General features: G+C 52.2%; 1 protein-coding gene across 1 annotated transcript; it reads right to left on the bottom strand.

The window, feature by feature from the left end:
• Nucleotides 1–416: 416 nt before the first annotated feature.
• LOC137904114 (piezo-type mechanosensitive ion channel component 2-like) lies at nt 417–24,439 on the bottom strand. The gene is made up of 55 exons (XM_068748277.1): nt 24,376–24,439; nt 21,415–21,510; nt 20,714–20,821; nt 20,275–20,317; nt 18,258–18,444; nt 16,933–17,155; nt 15,773–15,986; nt 15,391–15,538; nt 15,145–15,318; nt 14,949–15,063; nt 14,450–14,823; nt 14,253–14,370; nt 13,919–14,166; nt 13,692–13,840; nt 13,530–13,608; nt 13,346–13,440; nt 11,179–11,375; nt 10,955–11,112; nt 10,692–10,868; nt 10,490–10,603; nt 10,028–10,228; nt 9,742–9,946; nt 9,519–9,620; nt 9,236–9,413; nt 9,079–9,165; nt 8,836–8,992; nt 8,658–8,754; nt 8,222–8,387; nt 8,040–8,129; nt 7,874–7,962; nt 7,735–7,800; nt 7,547–7,662; nt 7,269–7,398; nt 7,081–7,146; nt 6,817–6,983; nt 6,236–6,723; nt 5,859–6,137; nt 5,694–5,795; nt 5,472–5,628; nt 5,196–5,378; nt 4,959–5,121; nt 4,777–4,876; nt 4,400–4,547; nt 4,236–4,323; nt 4,041–4,167; nt 3,676–3,834; nt 3,117–3,264; nt 2,852–3,040; nt 2,683–2,775; nt 2,449–2,615; nt 2,238–2,354; nt 2,062–2,141; nt 1,765–1,978; nt 1,506–1,647; nt 417–1,414 (listed from the first exon to the last, which is right to left on the bottom strand). The coding sequence occupies exons 1-55, from the start codon at nt 24,437–24,439 to the stop codon at nt 1,313–1,315; spliced, it is 8,244 nt and encodes a 2,747-aa protein (XP_068604378.1). The 3' UTR covers nt 417–1,312.
• Nucleotides 24,440–24,442: the final 3 nt, after the last annotated feature.

Genomic DNA, 24,442 nt, shown 5'->3' with positions numbered 1-24,442 from the left:
GCTCGTAGCGACGACAAGTCTTCCATTCAGCGTCCGATCGGAGTCACGGAAGGTCGACAGCTTTTATTCTCCGCTTCCTCGGAATGTCAATTCTGTTTGATGACCTGTAGTTCCGAATAAAGCACAGACTTCACGACGACGTCGTCCTGCTTGGCTTCATGGCTGGGATTATATTTACACTGTTTCTGTACTCGGTGAGTTTTAACTTCAAAATATGTTTATCTGGTTTGATTTAGTTATATCGAACCAAGCGCCCCCTGCTGGCAACAAAGCAGAAGTGAATGTACGGTATGAGAACGCGTCACCATCAACAGCAGAGTAATTTAAAGTCTTCAATCAGTTTGTAAATAACGAAGTTGTAAGCACAGGTGTCTCCTGACGTGTCGGATCCAGACCAGGAAATGCTTAAGGTGGTATTTCTTTTGTTTTTTACACAAATAATGCTAATATGTGTACATAAAAGCTAGCACAGAGCCACTATACCACTACCATAGCAGAAATACACAGTCAAAGTGAATCTAAATAGTTCTATTTTAAAGCTAACATTGCTTCACCATAGAGCTAATGTAGGGCTAATGAAAACAGCCTGTTGGCGTGATTAAAGATATTTATCACAACACATGGTATTGATATAGTGTAGCAATATTCAAGTATCGGCATTCATCAATATCTCTCAGTATTTCACATATTGATACGCTCAACACGATTGGTAAATGGTCACAGAGTACAGCTATCAGAGATAACTACAGCTAACACAAGGCTAATGTAGAGCTAACAGAATTTAGCTGCCCTGTAAACATTAAAGTAAAACAAACTAAAATAAGTAAAAACTTCTGTGTGAAAGTGCAAGACATTTATAGTTGAAGTGTGGGACTTCACTTCCTGTGGACGAGTCCCTGCACAGGAAGTCCCAGAAAATCCGTTTTCCATAGAATAATATTTTTGCATGATTCATTTAGGTGGCGGCCAACGGCTAACCTGCGTGTAAGTTAGCGACACGGCAGCGTCCAATCATATGGCTTCATTGTTTAACGAGCAATCAATTCCAGCTTTCCCAGTATGACAAATATCCCTGCAGGTACTGATAAATGATTATTGATCTCGGCCCTGCCTCCCAGCTGCTACCATTGGTCAATAAGCATCAGGTGACGTTCTGCTGACGTTCTCCCGGGCCTTGCCTCTTTGAATTTTCGATGTCTTTGCTTTTGGTTTGTTCCTTCATCTTTTGAGTTACGCTCTGCAGAACGTTCCGTTCAGAGATGATACAGTTAACGACGGCATATCAGAGTTTATCCCGTATCGATCGATGAGGTCAGCGGCGAGTCCATTTGATCAGAGTCTCCGGAGATCGATACAGGAAGATCAGTTTGGCGTAAAGCTCCTCCTCCAGCTCCAGCTCACCTGTTTCTCTCACCTGACGTGCACAAATAAGCAGCCAATCAGATCACAACGCAGAAAGCAGCGGTCGCACTTAAGAGGGCGGGGCTTGCATTTTGTTTGCTTACCAGGAAGACGTCTGTGCAGAGCTTGAGGATGCGGTCGACGCACGGCAGCTCCTCGAACATGATGGAGTGGCTGATCCCGCTGAAGAATTCCCGGACGAACTTCCCGATCACCAACACCACGGAAGCATACAATCCCATGATGCTGCGGGGGAAACAGAAAGAACACGAAGAAGAAGGGGAAAGGGGCTCGGGTGAGTCAGGCTAGTGTTAGCATAGGCGCTAGTTAGCATAGGGTAGCGGCAATGCAGGTCGTCCACACCCATATCCAGCCAGGAAGCCCAAACTCGGCGGGCTGACTTTGTCGCTGAACACAAACAGCTGAAGCCCCGCCTCCCTCCTGTGGCTCATTGGAGCTAAACCCTTCAAAGCCACCAGGCTGGCTGCCGGTTGGTCCACAATCCACCACTCCTGGATCTCTCGGCCCTGATTGGTCGACCGCTCCAGGGCCAGCAGGATGTCTTTGTAGCGTTCATCTGATTGGAGTAGAGAAGTCAGATGGTTTCAAAGTGAACTTCCTGCTGCCGTCTTGCTGCTGACAGAGAGCGGATATAGAAACCTGAGTAAAACTGTTCGATCGGTTTAGCGTTGGAGTCGCTGGGAGCTCGAATGAAACACGGAAACACGTCTTCTATCACCCTGGAAGGAGAGACGTGAAGCTAATTCATAATCAACTAGTAGCATGTTGGCTAACTTAACTGGATAACAAGGAGAGCCCCGCCCCTTTGGACTCACACAGGGAGTGTCCTGGTTCCGTTCAGCAGCTGGATCAGCGCCAGGCGAGTCTTATCGTCCAGGTAGGTCACGTGTTTACCTGAAGCAAGCTCCACCTTCGCCCCCAAACTTAGGTTCCTAATGAAAAAGGCTTTTAGGAACTTCTCGTGTGACTGCTACACGAACACCACCCCGGGAAGTATTGATTGCTGATCAGCGTGATAAATCTGACCTCTGGACAGTCCAGGACACAGTCAGGGGGAAGTGGTTCAGGTTGAGGACCTGGCTCAGGTACTGTCTGCTGGGAGGACTGATGGTCCACAGAGAGTTGCTGCTGCCCTGCAGCGCCGCCACCGTCACGTCCTCGTGACCGTATGCTTCCAGGAACTGCAAGGCACTCTGGGAAACGGAGGCAACAGCATTACAGAAAGAAAAGACCAGCACGCCGTCGTGGGCCAGGACGTACAGGTGTGTAGCTGTAGGAGCTGGCGAAGGACAGGAAGTCTTCCTCGGTCAGATCGGTCAGCTGATTCTGCTGAGCGCTCATCGTGAAGATCGGCTGAGGGAGACACGTCGCAGCCGCGGTAAACGCACCGTCTGCAGGCTGCGCCATTAGAACATCCAGGTGAGCGTACCTGAAAGCCTCCCAGCGTGATGGTCAGGGAAACGTCCAGCGGTCGGTTGACGACGCCGGCCACAGATTTAATGAGCGACATGAAGAGCAGCGGAAACCAAACGATGCAGATGAGCAGCAGGACGATGAGACCGCCCATCCCGTACTTCACCACCCGCTTCTTCTTCTGCCCGCGAGGCTGAGGGTACCGCTGCGCGAAAAACACAACGCATGCCGGCGTCCGTCTGGCGACCGGTCCGAACCGGCGCCGACAGGCGGAGACTCACCTTCTCAGACTCCCTCCAGCACTTCAGGACGAAGCAGTGGGCGTAGACGTCCTCCACGCAGATCCACGAGGACAGAGACAGCGTGGTGTCGGTCCACACCCAGTCCATCACCGCCCTCAGCTCCGTCAGGAAGGGAACCAGGCGGAAGCTGCAGGCAGGTAACGGGTACAGGTAAACCCAGCTAGCGTGCCGACCGTCAGGAGGTCAAAGGTAATCCACGGAGAAACGAGGTTGTTGTTTTTACCTGTATGGGATTCAGTCTGTGCTAAGCTAGGCTAAGTCTATAACCTGCACTCATTCTTTGTTCCTTCCTGGTTTACAGTTTTCCTTCGCTTCAAGTATCCGTGTTAAGCTAGGCTAACAGTTTCCCCCACTTTTCCAGTCTTTGTTGCTAAGCTACGGCTACACGTTTTATTCCAGTCTTTGTGTAAAGGTATGCTAACTGTTCGCCTGCTTGTCGTTATTGAGCAGTTTTAAGTGTCTCTCTGCTTCCAGGCTTTATGCTAAGCTAGGTTTAAGTTGGGCTTCGGGACCGTGTTTTGGTTCATGCTGGACTCACCCCTGGAACAGGAAGAGGTTGAGGTAGTTGTAGCTCTTGGTCAGGAAGTTTCCCAGAACTCGTGTTGGGTAACCAGATCGGATCTGATAGGCTGACAGTCCGAAGTAAACACATTTCACAAAATACCAGAGCTGAGCGACCAGGTTCTGATTGAACCGCCTGGGGACGGACGGACAGGTGAGACAGACAGACATCAGGTGAGACAGTTCTATAACCAGGTAACCTTCAACTCGTCAAGCATTCAAAGCTAAGCGCTAATGTTGGTGCTGCTAATAGCTGCTGCTAAAGGTCAAGCCACAAGTGATGGAAGCATGTTTAAATGCAACTTCCTGAGTTTAGTGAGGCGGCAGGTAAAGGTGAGTTACCTCTCAGTGACCGTTGGCAGGATGAAGAACATCCAGAAGTGAATCCCAAAAACCAAAATCACCTGAAAAACCAACTTCCCCAAGACCGTCTTCCTCAGATAGAGAGCCCTGTCTATCACCATGGTACCTGCCGACAGACAGACAGGTGAGCAGACAGGCCGACTGGCGAGCAGACAGGGAGACAGGTAGACGTACCAAACTGGATTAGAACCATCACCAGGAAAGCTTCGGGAACTTGGTCTTCCGAGAGGGAGGAAGTGATGTCAGCAGCTGCAGAGTGTTTCTGAGAAATGTAGAGTTCATTCAGGCGAATAAAGTTTCACCAATTCAAACGAGGCGCGGCAAAAATCGAATTTTACCCCGAAGGCCCAGAAGCCGAAGACGATGATGACGAAGTCGACGGTGTCGGCGAGGAACATGAGGACGTAAACGTCGGTGACGGCGCTGTATTCTGGTTGGACCAGAGCCCTGAAGAACTGAAGCACCGGACGGTAGAGAGACATACACCTAACACACGGGGTGTGAGAGAGGGAGGGGCATTCAAAAACTTTATTCAAGTGTCCACTTTAACAAACAGGCCTGTCCTCCAAACCAGGTTCTAGATTCATCGGACTGCGACCACGGAACCCGGGGTGAACCCGGGTCCTGACTGCGACCACGGAACCCGGGGTGAACCCGGGTCCTGACTGCAACCACGGGACCCGGGGTGAACCCGGGTCCTCTTCCGGGACCACACCTGGTGACGGAGTAGACCTTGGCTCTGATGGACAGTTCTCGGAGCTTCTCCAGCAGCAGATCCAACTTGCCGGGCCGCTGAGCTCTGGAGCTGACGCTGTCTGAAACGCAGGAGGGGGGCGTGCGTTCCCGTGAACCTGATCCAGACGGGGCGCGGCGCCATTGAGGTGCGTTAGATTCTACCTGCCGGAGAGCGCGTCTGGGTGGAACTGGACCGCGTGCGTCTCCGGGCTCGTCGCCGCAGTGCGTTGGCGGGAGTGGCGTCTTGGGGAGAGTCAGTCTGGTTGTCGTGGTTATGGAGGGTGTCTGTCTCCATGGTAACGGTCTGGTCCCACAGTCCGTGGCACTGTGACGGAGGGAGGCGGAGTGAGCGTGGGTTCCCCGGCGAGCGGCTGAGGCGTGGTCGTTCGGCGCCCTCACCTTGAGGATGGCGCGGTGGTAGAACAGGGCGAGCAGCTGCAGCAGGTCGTACAGGACGTAGCCTTCTTTCTTCTCCACCCCCAGGATGTTCGGGGGGTGGAACGGTTTGGAGCGGTCCACCTCCAGCTTCTGGTTGAACGGGAAGAACCCAAACTGGAAGAAGTACTTGATGACGATGGTGACCTGCGGACGAGGACGGGTGGGATTCGGGTTTGTGGATCGGACCAATAAGCAGGCTTAAATGACCCCCACCCACCCCCCCCGAGCTGAGTGCACCTCTGTGTAGACGATGGCCGTCATCCAGAACGTCTTGTTGGGTCGGGGGACGGACAGCGTCGCCCACAGAAACACCAGAACGGGCAGCACCAGCGTCAGGCAGCTGGCGGACACCATGTGGTTCAGCACGATGACCAGGTAGCACACCGTCTCCGACCTGAGGACGGCAGCGTCTCAGCGGCCGGGCGGGGAGCCGCGCGGCACCTGAGGGGCGGGGCTTACCTGGCAGCCAGGATGTTGTAGATGGCGTAGCACATCTGGAGCAGCTGGTGCTGGTTGCCGTAGAAACGATCCGACGACTCCAGTTCCTCCTCGTAGAAAGTCCTGAGACGGAGAGAGCGACTCAGGAGCAGCTCTCAGGTGAGCGGCGCCTCACCTGGGACTCACCTGTTCCTCAGCAGCTCGCTGGCCGTCAGCTCCTCAGTGTGGGAGGCCAAAGGGCAGGAAGTGGAGTCGGACGTGAAGTCGCTCCTGACCCCCGGAGTGTGAACCGGTCGCCTCCTCCTCGACGAGGCCGCCTCCCCCTCCTCATGCAGGTCCAGGCCCAGAGCGAGGCTGTAGGATGGGGGGAGGTGCAGAGAGGAGGGTGAGGCGGGGGAGGAGGCGCTGGTCAAGGTGTGAGTCGGCAGTGTGTCGACAGGAAGTGGCCGACTCGATCCTTCCCCGCTGTGAACACAGACGGACAGAAACGGAACCGCTAGTGGCAGTTAGCTCAATGAAAACCACATTTACATTTCAATTCAAGATGAACTTTATTGATCAACCTGTGAGCCCGGCTGATCCGTTCTTCTTCCGGTAAGGACAACGAGGACGAAGACGGGACTCTCTCCATCCTGGACAGTTTGGGTCGAGACCTTCGGCTGGCTTTCGCCATCAAGCATTCTGGACAGGCTTCAGCTTCATCTTCAGGTCCTGCCTCACCTTCTGCTGTCTCCGGTTCCGGTCCAGGAGTTTCCTCGACTGATTGTCCAAACTCAGGTTCTGGTTCTGGTTCTGGTCCTCCTGGACCACCATCCCCCGATTCTGGTTCATCTAGATAAACTCCTTCTGGTCTAACTTCTGGTTTTTCCTCTGCCATCCTGCCACCTGCTTCTTCTTCATCTGAATCTGGATGAACTTTCTCTTCTTCCTCCTCTCTTCCTCGCTCTGCTGAGGCCTCATGGGTATTGTAGTCCAGGCCGGACTCTCTGGAACTTCTCATCATCTGTTCTTGGTAGTAAATTCGGATCGCGTCCCTGGTGGGAATATTGCCCTGAACAAACAAACAGGAAGTAAATTGTCACCACTAACACATACACGGTAGACATCTTTGTTGTAGTTCCACTAGCTAATGGACTACAGTCACCTGCTTAGCCTGCTGCATTAGCATGCAGCGCTCGATTCGTAGGACGGTGGAGACGTCGATGTGTTCCTGACACAGACCTCTGAGCCAGGCAGTCAGAGAATCCAGCAGCGCCGAAAGCAGAACCCAACAGAACCGCAAGGTGTTGGAGAACCGCCGAAGCACCGTATCTGAAACGCACATCGATCAACTTAGCGTTTAAGCAACTCTGGATCCAGTTTGGAATAGTAATAATATTTAATATTAAATGGCAAACGTAACCTCCACCTGGTCCCTCCTCTTTCTCCTCCTCCTCCTCTCCGTCCTCCTCCGTCACCTCCGTCACTTCTGTAACTCCAGCTGTTGAACAGGCGATATGCTGATGACACGCAACTGTACATGAACTCTAAGTAATATTGGTTCTTTAAACTTTTACATTCGATTTGTTTTCCTGTTTTTAATGTATGTGATTTCACCTCCTCTCGTCTCCTGCTCCTCCTCCCTCCTGCTCCTTCGCTCAGACGAGCTCCTCTTCCAGAGCTTCTTTTGGTTGTTGCGAGCCCTCATTGCTGTTCTGGAGTCAGTTATCCAGGCGTGATAGACGAACTGACAGACGGACAGCGATAACGGACACGGTTCGATGAATGGAGACTTTTACTCTCTTCCTGTCACATGACTGGATCAGGTGTGTAATAAACACTTTTTTCTGTCCTCTGATCTCGGAGCTGCAGACAGAACCACCAAGCCATCTCACCTGGAAAGCGGATTTATCAGGTAGCCCCTCTTCCACCTCCTGTTCCTCCTTCTTTTCCTCGTCGTCCTCTTCCTCGCTGTCCGTCTCAAACAGGTAGTAGTCCCCACTCCTCACCACTGCAGGTAGACACAGCACAGTCTGACGCGTGTCCCGTACCTGAGGGCAGGTTTTGTGTGACCCGGACTCACTGGAGGCGTGGTTTACCCACGGTCTCCACCACTCCTTCTTCCGCTGTCCCTTCTTGGTCTCCTGACCTACAAAACAAAACAAAGTAAAAACCAGAACCAGGCATCTGCTCGCTCGTTACCAGGCAACCGTTCTACAGACCTTCTGTTTCCAAGCTGTGTTGGGTCAAACTCAACATCTTCTCTTTTCCTCTGCGGAACTTCTGCTGGCGAGATTTAATCCTCTCCATCCTGAAGGACACGGGATGTTCCTCAGGTCAGGCCCAGGACAAGCTGGGGACGGCTTGGCTGTGTGTGTCTCTTCTTACTGTCTCTTGAGCAGGTCCATGGACGTCTTCTCCACCTCCAGCCTCGCTCTGACGGCCTTCACGGTGGATGCCTCGATGAGCTCCGCCCCCCTGCACCGCGGACATAAATCACGTGACCGCGCGCGTGTCGAGGCGTGTTCGCGTGTGTGTGTGTGTGTGTGTGTGTGCGTGTGAGTGTGTACCTGGAGGCCAGTAGTTGTGTGTTATGCAGGTCCAGGACGACATACAGGAAGTAGTGACTCCTGAAGACCCGCCTCTGCAGCAGCAGGAAACAGAAGCAGACGCCGTCCCAGATGATGCCCGCCTCGTCGCTCGGCAGCTCGCACTGTTTGCTGCTTTGCTGCTCCGCTGCAGAGAGTCACAACGGCGTTTCTATTCCACGCGCTCGTCCTTCTCGCCCCACTTTAGTCACGCATGCTACATGTTAGCATCAAGCTACGTATTTATTATGCGATGAGAGACTTTGGGGTCTTCAAGACACAGAAGTGTTTCTCTTTTCTGGATTTATTTCCACGTTAGCCGATGTTGAAAAGCGTCTAATTGTTATGCCACGGACGACCCGCAGGTGAGCAGACGGGCAGACAGACGGGTGGACAGACAGGTAGATGGCTAACGTACGCTTGGTGTATCCTTTGATGGTGCAGGCCAAACTGAAGAGCTGAATCAACCAGCAGTGGTTCAACACCAGAGACTTTATGAAGCCGCAGGCCAGAATCTGGAAGACGGACAAACGGACAGTTTAGACTCGCGCCTTCTAGCTTTGGGGTCGGTGAGAAGCGTCGATGATGCATCTTACAGACAGAATGTTCTTCATGGTGATGACAAACACGTTGTAGCCAATCAGACAGTCCCAGTACACCAGGATAGATTTGACTGGCTTCAGCAGCAGGTCTCCGCCCACCAACAGGAAGTAGAAACAGGCCACCAAGTAGCCCATACAAAATACACTGATCCTGGATCAGGAAGTACAGCAACCGTTGGAACATAGTTAACGATGTAAAAAAACATTTTAAAGATGACTCTGGCTCCGCCCACTAACCTGGTGGTTCCAGTGATGAAGATGATGGTCAGAACAAACCAGAACATGTAGCAGAAGATGATCACCTTCATCATGTCCAGGTAAGACCTGCACATAGAGGTCAAAGGTCAGATATTTAGACTGGGAGACAGACAGGTGAGCAGTGGGCGGACCTTACCTGCACATCATGAAGTCAGGGGCCGTGTTGAGACGAAGTCGGCGGATTAGATCGCCGACTTGTCCATCATCTCCGTCCAGCTCGCGATTGTCTCCTGCAAGGACCTGAACTGACGGCTGAACCTCCTCCTCAAATACCTGCAGCTGCAGCGACGCCCCCAGGAGGAGCAGGAAGTCATCTGAGAGGGCAGGAAACACAAGCATGATGTCATCAGCTGAAGCTGCAGGGGCGAAAGATCCTGCGCGAAGCTTTGATGGCTTCGTTTGGTCGATGACGATCTTACAGAGGAGGAAAAGCGGATTCGGTGGCGCCAAATAATCCGGGAGGAAGAGCCACTTGACCACGTTGGAGTCGACGTTGGAGGACGGAGGCCTCCAGGGGTAATCTGAAAAGCAGGGCGGGATCTAGCGGTTTAAGTAATAAACACATTCAGATTGCTTAAATACAATCTAAACCTCTCTGTGGAGTCATAATCCCAACATAATCCCGTCAAGGTGAGTCTGTACCTTTACAGGCAGCGGGCGGGAACCCGATGCATAGCACGTATTGGAAGCATAGCATCCCAGACAGGAAGTAGCAGTACTTTGGCCAAACTAAGGCAATGCACTTCCTGCTGCGACGTGATAAGACGGTGATTAGTCCGAAGGCGTGGCCTACAGCAAACAGATCCATTCTTTGACCAATCACATTCACAGCCAACAGGAAGCAAGTCTGAGTAGGAAAAGGAGCATAACAATGTTTTGAAATGGGAATAAGTTCGCTTCTGGCTATGCTAAATTGTGCAAACCTCACCTCTAGTCCAAATTTGTAGAAAAAGTAGTTGAGGAAGTATTTAAAGCAGCTGAGCATGCTCTCGTCCAGGTGAAGCCGAGTGATGTCATGAAATAGCGTTCTAGTTGGGGGCGGGACGTTTTTACGGCGAAGACGGTAGAGCTCCTGATGTCTGTAAATGGTCACCTCAAAGGCTAACAGTGCTAGCATCATAAGGTTATGCTGCGGAGAGAGATAAGTGTGACATTAAGTTACCAGAGCTAACATTATTATGCTATATTGTACAGACAGATTAGCATGATGCTAACACATCAAAGTTAACGTCATCTGGAAATGCACTAGAAATACTATTAATGCTAAGTTATGCGAGCTAGCAGTGCTAACATTTGGTTAGACATGTTACTGTAATGCTAAGCTATCAGGGCTAACAGAGTTACAGCACATATTAAAGTAAAATAATTTTTTGTTTAAATTACGCCTCACCCTCAGGTAATCCAGCAATTTTCCATCTGTTTTACGAAGCCCCACCCACTGGGCGGGGTCAACAGGACCAGAATACAAAACAGACAGAGACAGGTCGGTGCTGGAGTTACCAGGCTAAAGAAACAGACAAAAAAAACAGCAACAGGTGTGAACAGGCTGCGGACAGGTACAGGTAGGACGCTGACGGGTCCTCAGCGGTTACCATGGTGCAGTTGGAGGCGTATCCGCCCGGCTGGACGACATTGAGCTGATACAACATCTTACAGACTGTCACCACACAGGTCCAAACCGTGCAGACTCCCGACAGCAGGGGGCGCCACGCCCTGCAGGGCAGAGCCAGGCTCATACACAGAACAAACAGCAGGTTAAAAACACACACCTGCAGAGAGACAGAGAGAGAGACAGGTTCAGCAGAAAGAGAGACCTGGGCCAAGCAGGCAGACGGGCCATATAAGACCAACGGACCTCTTTCACAGAGACCCAGATGATGTAGGAGGAGACTATTTTGACGATGTGTAGTTCCAGGAGCCACCAGAGGAGGTGCTGCAGACGCTGCAAGGAAAGGAGGAACCGCAGGAAGAGAACGGAGAGGCGATCCACCACCAGCCTCCAGGAGACCAGCACTGAGGAGGCACCAGGAGTTCAAGCATCGATGATGATGATGATGATGATGATGATAGAGGGGTTACCTTTGATGTGGTCAGACAGGGTCTCCCTATCAAACACACAGGTGTACTCTTCTTCCTCTTCCTCCTCCTGAATGCGCTTCTCGTCTGTCTCCTCCTGTATCTCCGTCAAGCCCACTTCTTTCTCCTCCTCCTCTAAAAGGAGCTGAGGAGCTCCACTCACTGAGAGGTCAAAGAGGCTCCCTTCAGAATGGACCAACCTGAGAAGGGAAAGCCAGGTGGGAACAGGTGAGATCACACAGCCAGCAGTCTGTTCAAAGAAACAACAGTCTATGCAGTCCATGCACAGGTCTAAGGACTAGTTACACAGGTCTATGGACTAGTTACACAGGTCTATGGACTAGTTACACCGGTCTATGGACTAGTTACACAGGTCTATGGACTAGTTGCACAGGTCTATGGACTAGTTACACAGGTCTATGGACTAGTTACACAGGTCTGTGGACTAGTTACACAGGTCTATGGGCTAGTTACACAGGTCTATGGACTAGTTACACAGGTCTATGGGCTAGTTGCTTAGATCTAAGGACTAGTTGCACAGGTCTAAGGACTAGTTGCTTAGATCTAAGGACTAGTTGCACAGGTGTCCAGTAGTTTTATTGGGACTATTTTCAGAGTTATAAGGACCGGCTGGGGACTTGTTGCAAAGTCTGGCACTAGTTCCAGAGATCTGGGGACTATTTATAAGGGTCTGAGGAGGAGTTGTGGAGGTCTGGGAATAGCGGCATGCGTTTGAGGACTTATTCCTGAGGTGTGGCTACAAGTTGCAGAAGCCTGGGGGCAAGTAGCTCAGGTTACCTGGACTAGACACGGATTGGACAGAGGGCAAGCTGGAGGTCGGTGCGGTGTGAGTGTCACCTGGTGATGGTGCTGTTGTGCGTGTCACCTGGTGATGGTGCTGGTGTGCGTGTCACCTGGTGATGGTGCTGTTGTGCGTGTCACCTGGTGATGGTGCTGTTGTGTCACCTGGTGATGGTGCTGTTGTGCGTGTCACCTGGTGATGGTGCTGTTGTGCGTGTCACCTGGTGATGGTGCTGTTGTGCGTGTCACCTGGTGATGGTGCTGGTGTGCGTGTCACCTGGTGATGGTGCTGGTGTGCGTGTCACCTGGTGATGGTGCTGTTGTGCGTGTCACCTGGTGATGGTGCTGTTGTGCGTGTCACCTGGTGATGGAGCTGTTGTGCGTGTCACCTGGTGATGGTGCTGTTGTGCGTGTCACCTGGTGATGGTGCTGTTGTGCGTGTCACCTGGTGATGGTGCTGTTGTGCGTGTCACCTGGTGATGGTGCTGTTGTGCGTGTCACCTGGTGATGGTGCTGTTGTGCGTGTCACCTGGTGATGGTGCTGGTGTGAGTGTCACCTGGTGATGGTGCTGTTGTGCGTGTCACCTGGTGATGGTGCTGTTGTGCGTGTCACCTGGTGATGGTGCTGTTGTGCGTGTCACCTGGTGATGGTGCTGTTGTGCGTGTCACCTGGTGATGGTGCTGTTGTGCGTGTCACCTGGTGATGGTGCTGGTGTGCGTGTCACCTGGTGATGGTGCTGTTGTGCGTGTCACCTGGTGATGGTGCTGTTGTGCGTGTCACCTGGTGATGGTGCTGTTGTGCGTGTCACCTGGTGATGGTGCTGTTGTGCGTGTCACCTGGTGATGGTGCTGTTGTGCGTGTCACCTGGTGATGGTGCTGTTGTGCGTGTCACCTGGTGATGGCGCTGTTGTGCGTGTCACCTGGTGATGGCGCTGTTGTGCGTGTCACCTGGTGATGGCGCTGTTGTGCGTGTCACCTGGTGATGGCGCTGTTGTGCGTGTCACCTGGTGATGGTGCTGTTGTGCGTGTCACCTGGTGATGGTGCTGTTGTGCGTGTCACCTGGTGATGGTGCTGTTGTGCGTGTCACCTGGTGATGGTGCTGTTGTGCGTGTCACCTGGTGATGGTGCTGGTGTGAGTGTCACCTGGTGATGGTGCTGTTGTGCGTGTCACCTGGTGATGGTGCTGTTGTGCGTGTCACCTGGTGATGGTGCTGTTGTGCGTGTCACCTGGTGATGGTGCTGTTGTGCGTGTCACCTGGTGATGGTGCTGTTGTGCGTGTCACCTGGTGATGGTGCTGTTGTGCGTGTCACCTGGTGATGGTGCTGTTGTGCGTGTCACCTGGTGATGGTGCTGTTGTGCGTGTCACCTGGTGATGGTGCTGTTGTGCGTGTCCACCACAGTCTTTAGGTCGGTCAGTTGCAGGAACGGCTCATGGAAGTAATGCAGATGTACGATGCATACCTGCAGACCCAAAGTCAACCTTTACTCGAACGGATCGGCAGAACACAAGAAACAAACGTCGGTTGATCTGCAGGAACATCGGTTCGTACCAACAGGAAGGCAGCGGGGATGAAGATCTTAGTGAAGAGAACGGGAACCGAGAACTTCTCCAGACCAACGTCCTCCAACCTGGAGAGACGGCGATTCAGACGAGACATTAGACCCAGTAAAGCCGCCGGACGCCGTCCCCGGAGACGCGTCCCTACGTCTACCTGTGAGTGCTGAGTCCACTGTAGTAACTCCAGGTGTGGGGGGACGACGGGAACTGGAAGGTGTAGACCAGGATAAGAACCAGCATGGAATAAACCACCACGCCGACCCAGAATCCCCGGAGCAAGGCACGCCAACGCTCGTAGTTCAACTGCAGACGGGCACAGACGGGTGGATGGTAGGAGCCAACAGGAAGAGGCGGAGCCTACAGCCGTGGTTGCAGTGTCACCTGGTAGAGGGCGGCGCAGCAGAGGAACATCACCATGTAGATGACTTTGTAGAGGACGATCTTCCCCTCGAAACTCACGAAGAAGAACATCGTTCCGCAGACGTAGATCCAGTATTTAACAAACATCCTGCTGACGACAGCCAGCATGGCCTCCATCTTAACTCCGCCTCCTCGTCTGTGTCGGAGCAGCACCTCCTCATACGACACCTCCGCCGTCCTGTTCTGCTCCTCCTCCTCCGTCTGCTCCTCTGGAGGATGTAAGAGCAGACAGTTCGCTCAGGTGACGAGTGAGACGTGCAGCTCGTCAGACAGACAGGTAAGGTACCTGTCTCACCTTCCGGGTGGACACTGATGGCAGACAGCTGTGTGTCTGTCTGTGTCTCTTCCTGTCTGTCTCTCTTCTCCGTCAACGCTTGACGCAGCAGCAGCCAGAAGGTAAACAGACACAGCAGCTGCAGCAGCAACAACAAGTACTGTAAACAGCAGTACTAGTACTGTGGTGAGTATCATACGCAGTAGTCCCAGCAGCACCTTGGAGGCCAGCTCCCTGCAGGGGTCGTCCTTCTTCGGGAACAGTCCCGGGACTTCCTGCACGGCGGGGAAGCTGTAGACGTACTGCAAGATGACCAGCAGGTTGCCGTAGGCGACGAGCCAGGGCGACGACATCAGCGTGTAGCGGCGCCGCTCTCGCATCATCCAGAGGACGCAGGACCAGAGCAGCAGGACGCACGTCAACCAGGACACGTACGTGATGGACCACGCCATCATGGCCATCAGGGCGCCGATGTAGCTCTGTTTGAGGAGGAAGCCGAACGCCATGGCGGCGGCGCCGCCTCCTTCCTCAGCCCGCCTCCTCCCCTCCTCCCCCCAACCGTCTCCCTCAAAGGCGCACGTCTCCAGTGTGTCTGCAGCATCGAACACAGGACCCAACAGAACCGGGGTCACGTGGGGGAACCGGTCTTTGCCGGTCCGGATTCACGACGGGTCGCCAGCAGCCCGCAGGCCTTCTGACTGAAACTCACAAACTCACCCGATTGGCTGATAGAGTGGAGAGGTGTGGAGGAAACGTCCAATCCCAGGGCTGTGCTCTGGGTGGGCGGACCAAAAGAATAAGAAGGGCTGTCATTGGTTGACGACGCGAGCACCTAAACAGACAGGAAACCGTTTTTGTATCAGCCTATCGGTTCTAGTCCCGCCTTTGCTGAAGGCGTGTCGTGTTCCCCTACGTCTCTGTTCCCGGGTCCGTCGTGGGCGGTCCTCCACCGCGCCCGCCGCCGCTCCGCTGTGATGTCACCGCTCACCTCTTCACTCAAGATGCTGGTGGAGGTTATGACGTCACAGCTCTCGGTGACGGCTGACTCCACCCCCTCTACTTCCTGTCTCCCTTCAGTGTTGATCAGCTGCAGACACACAATGACGGTGATGTCACGGCCCCGTGGGCTGTGACATCACCGTATGGGGCGTGGCTTCACCTGGTTCCTCCAGAGGCTCGCCACCGCGTTGTAGAGCAGCAGCAGCATGAACGGGCTGCCGAAGTGAAACCAGCTGAGCTCAGCGTTCACCTGCAGCCTCCAGGGGGCAGCGCAGTCCACCGAGGCCACCGAGACCAGGCCGAACACGCTGAGCAGGGATCAATCGATCAATCGGGCCATCAATCAATGTCAGAGGAATGAAAACACCTGACCAAGGACCTCCTCCTCTACCTCCTCCCCTCCTCTACCTGCTCCCCTCCTCTCCTCCTCCTCTACCTGCTCCTCTCCTCCTATCTGCTCCCCTCCTCTCCTCCTCCTCTCCTCTATCTGCTCCTCTCCTCTACCTGCTCCTCTCCTCTCCTCCATCGTATAGTCTAGTTACCTGGCGGATGTGCGGTTGGGAGGCCACGCCTCCTGCAGCGACGGCAGCTGGTAGCAGTAGACAAGCAGGAAGTGGGAGGAGGAGTAAAGTAGTGACATCACAGACACGTATCTGAAGACGATGGGTGGAACCTGACCTGACCACGCCCACCAGGTGCACAACACCTGGAAACAGAGGAGGTAGAGCAGGGAGGAGAGAGAGGGGAAGATGATACCTGGAGGAGGAGAAAGAGAGAGAGATTACCGGTCCGTGTTCTACTGGTCTCTACTGGGTACCGGTCCGTGTTCTACTGGTCTCTACTGGGTACCGGTCCGTGTCCTACTGGTCTCTACTGGGTACCGGTCCGTGTTCTACTGGGCTCTACTGGGTACCGGTCCGTGTTCTACTGGACTCTACTGGGTACCGGTCCGTGTCCTACTGGTCTCTACTGGGTACCGGTCCGTGTTCTACTGGTCTCTACTGGGTACCGGTCCGTGTTCTACTGGGCTCTACTGGGTACCGGTCCGTGTCCTACTGGACTCTACTGGGTACCGGTCCGTGTTCTACTGGGTACCGGTCCGTGTTCTGCTGGGCTCTACTGGGTACCGGTCCGTGTCCTACTGGGCTCTACTGGGTACCGGTCCGTGTTCTACTGGACTCTACTGGGTACCGGTCCGTGTCCTACTGGTCTCTACTGGGTACCGGTCCGTGTCCTACTGGACTCTACTGGGTACCGGTCCGTGTTCTACTGGGCTCTACTGGGTACCGGTCCGTGTTCTACTGGTCTCTACTGGGTACCGGTCCGTGTTCTACTGGACTCTACTGGGTACCGGTCCGTGTTCTACTGGTCTCTACTGGGTACCGGTCCGTGTTCTACTGGGTACCGGTCCGTGTTCTACTGGGTACCGGTCCGTGTTCTACTGGTCTCTACTGGGTACCGGTCCGTGTCCTGCTGGACTCTACTGGGTACCGGTCCGTGTTCTACTGGTCTCTACTGGGTACCGGTCCGTGTTCTACTGGTCTCTACTGGGTACCGGTCCGTGTCCTACTGGACTCTACTGGGTACCGGTCCGTGTTCTGCTGGACTCTACTGGGTACCGGTCCGTGTTCTGCTGGGCTCTACTGGGTACCGGTCCGTGTTCTGCTGGGCTCTACTGGGTACCGGTCCGTGTTCTGCTGACCTGTGATTCCCAGTAGAACCGTCAGCAGGACTTTCCCTCCAGTCGTCGTCATATTTCCCACCAGCTGCCTGGTTTTCTGAACCAGTAACTCCAGTTCAGCCAGAACTTTGCGTCTGCGGCCTTCCTCCTCCTGCTCTTCTCCAAGCAGAGACTCCTCCTCAAACACAGGCTCCTCCTCTGGCTCCTCCTCTGGCTGCTCCTCTGGCTGCTGCTCCTGCGGCGACTGGAGAAAACAGACTTTAACTCCAGAGATCCGTTCTTTTTTGGTTTTGTAGAAACTAATAGTACAGAAGTCAGACCCGGTTCCCTCCTAACAGAACCGTTTAGTAGCCGGTTCCCTCCTAACAGAACCGTCTAGTAGCCGGTTCCCTCCTAACAGAACCGTATAGCAGCCGGTTCCCTCCTGACAGAACCGTCTAGCAGCCGGTTCCCTCCTGACAGAACCGTCTAGCAGCCGGTTCCCTCCTGACAGAACCGTCTAGCAGCCGGTTCCCTCCTGACAGAACCGTCTAGCAGCCGGTTCCCTCCTGACAGAACCGTCTAGCAGCCGGTTCCCTCCTGACAGAACCGTATAGCAGCCGGTTCCCTCCTGACAGAACCGTCTAGCAGCCGGTTCCCTCCTGACAGAACCGTCTAGCAGCCGGTTCCCTCCTGACAGAACCGTCTAGCAGCCGGTTCCCTCCTGACAGAACCGTTTAGCAGCCGGTTCCCTCCTGACAGAACCGTTTAGCAGCCGGTTCCCTCCTGACAGAACCGTTTAGCAGCCGGTTCCCTCCTAACAGAACCGTTTAGTAGCCGGTTCCCTCCTAACAGAACCGTCTAGTAGCCGGTTCCCTCCTAACAGAACCGTCTAGCAGCCGGTTCCCTCCTAACAGAACAGTTTAGTAGCCGGTTCCCTCCTAATGGGACAGTCTACCAGCCGGTTACTTTCTGACAGAACCATTTTGGATCTGGTTCTCTGCAGGTTCTCCAGGTCTTCTGTCTCAGTGTCAGACTCCGTGTCTCCGTTCTACAGTTTATGGTTCCGGGCCTTCCCCAGCGCCGGTGGACCCCGTCCCCCTCCTCCAGCCGGGCCTGCTGGAGCCATGATGAATTGAGGAGGAGGAGAACGCTGTCCGTGTGCCGGTCCGGTTTCATGTTAACAGACTCCGGCAGATCGAGCGCGGCGCTGATTGGACCTGAAGCCCGATCGTTGAAGCCCGAGTGTGTGCGTGTTCTGATGATGTCACATAACCGGATCACGTTAATAAATAGCTTACTGCGTTACACGCTAATAGAGCGCTAACGTCGTTAGCGAACAAGAGGAGCCGCCTTAACGACGTTACACCTGCTTCATTGCTGTGTGCGTGTGTGTGTGTGTGTGTGTGTGCGTGTGCGTGTGCGTGCGTTACCTGCGCGTGTGTGTCGCCGTTCAGTCGTGTGATCAGCCTCCAGGTCAGCACGCCGACCACCAGCACCCCGATATCTGGACACACCTGTCTCACTGCCGAGCCCGCATCACTTCCTGAAAGACTGACGCAAACAGACAGACGGATGTCGTTCATCACGGTACTAATAAAGTTATGGAATTCCTTACTGATGTCTTCAGATCAGAAGGAAGTAAAACAGACGTTCAGAAAAAAATCTTTATTTAAACATGTTTGTTCTTGATTTAAACATGTTCTTTATTTAAACATGTTTGTTCTAGATTTAAACATGTTTGTTCTAGATTTAAACATGTTTGTTCTTGATTTAAACATGTTTGTTCTAGATTTAAACATGTTTGTTCTTGATTTAAACATGTTTGTTCTAGATTTAAACATGTTTGTTCTTGATTTAAACATGTTTGTTCTAGATTTAAACATGTTTGTTCTTGATTTAAACATGTTTGTTCTTGATTTAAACATGTTGTTTGTTCTAGATTTAAACATGTTTGTTCTTGATTTAAACATGTTTGTTCTTGATTTAAACATGTTTGTTCTTGATTTAAACATGTTTGTTCTAGATTTAAACATGTTTGTTCTTGATTTAAACATGTTGTTTGTTCCAGCCTCCGGAGCAGCCGGACCTCGGGGCTTTGCTCATGGGCACTGCGGTGGTGAACGAGGGCGGGGCAGGCGCCGCGGGGGATTGAACCGACTGCGTTCTGGTCGGAGATGAAGATTTGTGTGTTTATTGGTGTGTGTAGGTGTTTACAGAGTCGTGCAGTCCAGACAGAGAGACTGCTGTCTGAAACACACACACACACACACACGCACACACACACACACACACATACACACACACACACGCGCGCACACACACACACACACACGGAGGATCGGATGTCAGCCAGGTCGTCCTGCTCTGAGGCGACAGACCGCTCCAACAACATGACTCTTATTTTGGTAGTTTGGCCTCTACTTCCTGGACAAACCCAACAGCTGTTTGGGTTGAGGAGTCACGTGACCACCGCTAGTCCCATCTCAGTATGTTAACGTGTCGATAAAGTTCTCACTCTTTGTATTTTGGCGCTGACGTGCTGTTGGACCAAACCGTTTATTTAAAGGGACAGACGCCGGAAAATGTTTTCATTGATTAAGCAGAGAGAGAATCTAAATGCTGGCGCTGGTTCTGATTCTTCTGATTAAAGGTTTGGGCCCGTCCATAAACAACACCGGCGCCAAGATCCAAGATCCAGAACAGAAAATATTTAAAGAGAGAAGAAAAAAAAGAAAAAAGTTTCAGGAAGAAAACACAAACAAACGCACCTTCCCCCCATGAAGGACACACACACACACACACACGCACACACACACACGCACGCACACACATGCACACACACACTCTCGTCAGTAGGGGGCGTGTCCTCCTCCCACTCATCCCCACTGGGCATTTTTAACACTCCCAAATTAAAATGAGGGTTCTTCCTGCCACCCCGGTTCTCCTAAATCCATCAGGTCAGGAAACGTCTCCCGGACCGGCCCCTTCCATCTGGATCCACTCAGAACTGTAAACAGTCCCGGGTCCACCAGTCCCACCGGGTTTAAAGACGACCCGTCTGTTGTGGATCAATGAACACCAACAGAACCCAGAACCCAGAAGTCAGACATCTAAAGCTCCGTGAATGAAAACCAGCAAAGCCGATGGACCAGGACCAGAACCAGGACCAGGACCAGAACCAGAACCAGAACCAGGACCAGGACCAGGACCAGGACCAGAACCAGGACCAGAACTAGGACCAGAACCAGAACCTGGACCAGAACTAGGACCAGAACCAGGACCAGAACTAGGACCAGAACCAGGACCAGGACCAGCCCCCTCTACCAGACCAACCCGACCCACCTTTGTCCAGGTGACTCATAATGATGACGTCATTCTTACCTCACCAGGCCGAGCTGCCCGAGAGCTTTCTGCCACGCCGTACCTGCAGAGAGACAGGACAAACGACCACAGACAGGTAAACAGACAGACAGAAACGACCACAGACAGGTGAACAGACAGACAGGTAAACAGACAGACAGGTGAACAGACAGACAGGTAAACAGACAGACAGAAACGACCACAGACAGGTGAACAGACAGACAGAAACGACCACAGACAGGTGAACAGACAGACAGACAGAAACGAACAGACAGAGAAACGAAGACAGACAGAAACTACCACAGACAGAAACGACCACAGACAGAAACGACCACAGACAGGTAAACAGACAGACAGAAACGACCACAGACAGGTGAACAGACAGACAGACAGGTAAACAGACAGACAGACAGGTAAACAGACAGACAGACAGGTGAACAGACAGACAGGTGTATCTTACAGTTGTACTCTGGTTGCAGGGTTGCCGTGGTCACCTGGAAGAACGACTGCAGCAACAGGAAGAGGAAACTGGAGACGCACACCGCCGTCACACAGCGAGACGTGTTGCCTAGGAAACGGGTTGAATCAGATTGAAAGGTTCGCTTGTTGGATGCCGTCGGACGCCGTCGGACGCCAGGTGAGACCTGAGCTACTGAACGCTCGTTGCTTCCTGTTCCATTGACGTGTCCGGCTGTGAATGGCATCAACAGGCGTTCTGACACATTGTTACATTTCCTGCACGTTTGAGAAGCCTTGAACAGAACAGGAAGTGATGTCACGCACAGCCCCCCCCCCCCCCCCCCCGGCCCCGCTGCTGTGTTCAGTCAGGAAGATCCTTCAGGAAACACCCACATCCTGTCTTCACCTGGGAGCAGCGAGCGGGCCGGGGCCGGTCTACTTCCTGAACAACACGCACATTCCTCTGTGACAGCCGGCGATGACATCATCGCTCAATAACAGAGCACCACGATGATGTCATCGCTCAATCAAGCTGTGCTTCTGTGCGTGGGCGTGGCTCTAACTGATCATGGAACAGAAGTTAACGACGAGTTCTGTGTGATTTCACCGGCAGTGTTGATCGGCATCGATCGGTATTGATCGGCATTGATCGGTATTGATCGGTATCGATCGATATTGATCGGCATTGATCGGTACCGGTACCTGAGGTGGCGGCGGTGGAGGGTTCGGGCAGCAGAGGCAGCAGCAGCAGCAGGAGGGCGTAGACCAGAGAGAATCCGTTATACCGTAACACACACGCTGTGAACACACCAATCAATACATCGATCAGTTTGTCTACAAATCAATCTGAATATTGATATTTTAATGTACTGATCTTGGGATGATCAGCGCATTGATATTAGTGTTATTGATAATCCAGTAAAATCAGAACTTGAAAAAAGAAATTTGATGCTAATGAAATGTCGTTTTTCATTATTGATTATTGGTCCAGATATTGATTGGTAAAGGTTCAAAGCTGAAACATGCAGGTTTACTAAAATAACATGTTTGTGTGAAAAGTCGTCTGAAGACACAAATACAAACAGTTCATCCTGATATTGATCGGGTGAAACGGGTCACATCTGGATCTGATTGATCTGGATCTGATTGATCTGGATCGGAACCGGTTTAAACAACCTTGATGTTCGTGTTTGCAGATTTAAGGTGAAAGGAATAAACAAACGAAGGATGAGGATCCGACTCGGCTGCCGGATGATCCGACTGAAATGACGGGTCGGCTTCATACCGGAACGCTTCACGTGCTCCGACCCGCAGCGTTCCGCCGACAGCTGAAACGCGTCTTTAAAAACACGCAGCGGAAGCGCCGTGTGGCGGGTTTGTCTCGACACGCTGCGAAACGGCGTCCGCTGTACCGATGCTGCTGCACGTTCCGCCAGGAACATCTGGTCCCAGGGACCGGGAACGTTTCAGAAACCACCGGGAACGTTTCAAAAACTACCGGGAACATTTCAGAAACTACCGGGAACATTTCAGAAAACTACCGGGAACGTTTCAGAAACTACCGGGAACGTTTCAGAAACCACCGGGAACGTTTCAGAAACTACCGGGAACGTTTCAGAAACCACCGGGAACGTTTCAAAAACTACCGGGAACGTTTCAGAAACTACCGGGAACGTTTCAGAAACCACCGGGAACGTTTCAGAAACCACCGGGAACGTTTCAGAAACCACCGGGAACGTTTCAGAAACTACCGGGAACGTTTCAGAAACTACCAGGAGCGTTTGAGAAACCACCGGGAACGTTTGAGAAACGACCGGGAACGTTTCAGAAACTACCAGGAACGTTTGAGAAACGACCGGCAACGTTTAAGAAACTACCAGGAACGTTTCAGAAACCACCGGGAACGTTTGAGAAATGACCAGGAACGTTTGAGAAACGACCGGGAACGTTTCAAAAACTACCGGGAACGTTTCAGAAATGACCGGGAACGTTTCAAAAACTACCGGGAACGTTTCAGAAACGACCGGGAACGTTTCAGAAACTACCGGGAACATTTCAGAAACTACCGGGAATGTTTACTTAAATGAAACGTTCCGGTATGAAGCCGAGGACTCGTCGCTATAAACACGACCACATGTTCATTTCAGTCGGATCAGCCGCTGCTTCCTGTTCATCCTGCAGCCACGAAGTCGGATCCTCATCCTTCGTTTGTTTATTCCTGTTTACAAACACACTAAGATCACATACGACCAGGAACGTTTCACATACGACCTGGAACGTTTCACATACGACCTGGAACGTTTCACATACGACCTGGAACGTTTCACATACGACCTGGAACGTTTCACATACGACCTGGAACGTTTCACATACGACTTGGAACGTTTCACATACGACCTGGAACGTTTCACATACGACCTGGAATGTTTCACATACGACCTGGAACGTTTCACATACGACCTGGAACGTTTCACATACGACTTGGAACGTTTCACATACGACCTGGAACGTTTCACATACGACCTGGAACGTTTCACATACGACCTGGAACGTTTCACATACGACCTGGAACGTTTCACATACGACCTGGAAGGTTTCACATACGACCTGGAATGTTTCACATACGACCTGGAACGTTCTTCTTCTTTCTCTTTCTGGAGTTACATCGGGTACTTTTACTCTGTTCATTCACAGCATGTTACTGAAGCAGCCAATCAGACGCCGCGTTACATGATGTAACCAGCATGCTAACCGATTAGCATTCAGAAACGTTCTCCTCTGAGAGATCAATAACAGTCCAGCGCTCTGTGTGTGTGTGTGTGTGGGGGGGGCACGGATGGGTTCCACTCGCTCAGGTAACAACATCTGGCTGTGTGTGTGTGTGTGTGTGGTTAGCAGTGTGTCAACACACACACACACACACACACACACCTCCCCCTCTCTGTGGAATGTGAAGCAGTTTTAAAGGGCGGTTTCACCCAAAACCTCCCCTGACCTGTCCTGGAAGGTCCTGGAAGGTCCTGGAAGGTCCTGGAAGGATCTCAAGCAGCTAGCTTACCGCTAACGGTGCAAACTGGGAGACACGCGGTGACATCACTGACCAATCAGAGTGAGCCCATCAGCGGCGATGTCAACACGATGTCATTGATTATACTGATCAGGTAATTGATCAGGGTAATTACAGGACGATAAACATGAAGCTACGCTGAAGGTCGATCGGGTCAGGAAGGACTCGACCAGATTTTGAGGCGGATCCTGGTCTGGATCTGGATCCGGATCCCGGATGAGAACTGAGGACTGTAGCATCCGCGTGATCCCGACCCATCATGTTAGCCTAGCTTAGCACGAAGAGGAAGCTGTCCTGATAGTGTTAGGCCTAATCTGAGGTAGATCTGATTGATTCTTTTTGTTCACCAGTCATCAGATCAATGCACTTGATCAGATCTTTATCTTCATCAATAACTCTGAGACAAATATCTTTAAACACATTGCTTTAAAGTATTTCTACATTCAAGGAGTATTTTTTACTTTGGAGTGTGTTTTACTCATAAAAACTTTTCATGACGTCACATTTAGATCAAAACAGACTTTTACTAAAATGCTTGTATCTGGGTTCTTCCGTCCAGAACCAGAACCAGAACCTGGACCTGGACCGGGTCTTACCTGCAGTCAGGCTGAGGGGCAGCAGAACCCTGAAGACCACACCTACAGCCAGCTCAGAGGACATTCT

This window comes from Brachionichthys hirsutus, chromosome 14, assembly GCF_040956055.1.
Source record: "Brachionichthys hirsutus isolate HB-005 chromosome 14, CSIRO-AGI_Bhir_v1, whole genome shotgun sequence".
Lineage (NCBI taxonomy): Eukaryota > Metazoa > Chordata > Actinopteri > Lophiiformes > Brachionichthyidae > Brachionichthys > Brachionichthys hirsutus.
This window is presented reverse-complemented; position numbering and strand designations above follow the sequence as displayed.

Excerpts from the sequence above, each read along its gene's own strand:
- LOC137904114 (XM_068748277.1), bottom strand. The coding sequence starts at position 24,439 with ATGTCCTCTGAGCTGGCTGTAGGTGTGGTCTTCAGGGTTCTGCTGCCC. Across the intron at positions 9,414-9,518 it reads GAATCCGCTTTTCCTCCTCT|ATGACTTCCTGCTCCTCCTG; the intron begins GTAAGATCGTCA and ends CTGCCCTCTCAG. Across the intron at positions 4,877-4,958 it reads CCAGACGCGCTCTCCGGCAG|ACAGCGTCAGCTCCAGAGCT; the intron begins GTAGAATCTAAC and ends CCTGCGTTTCAG.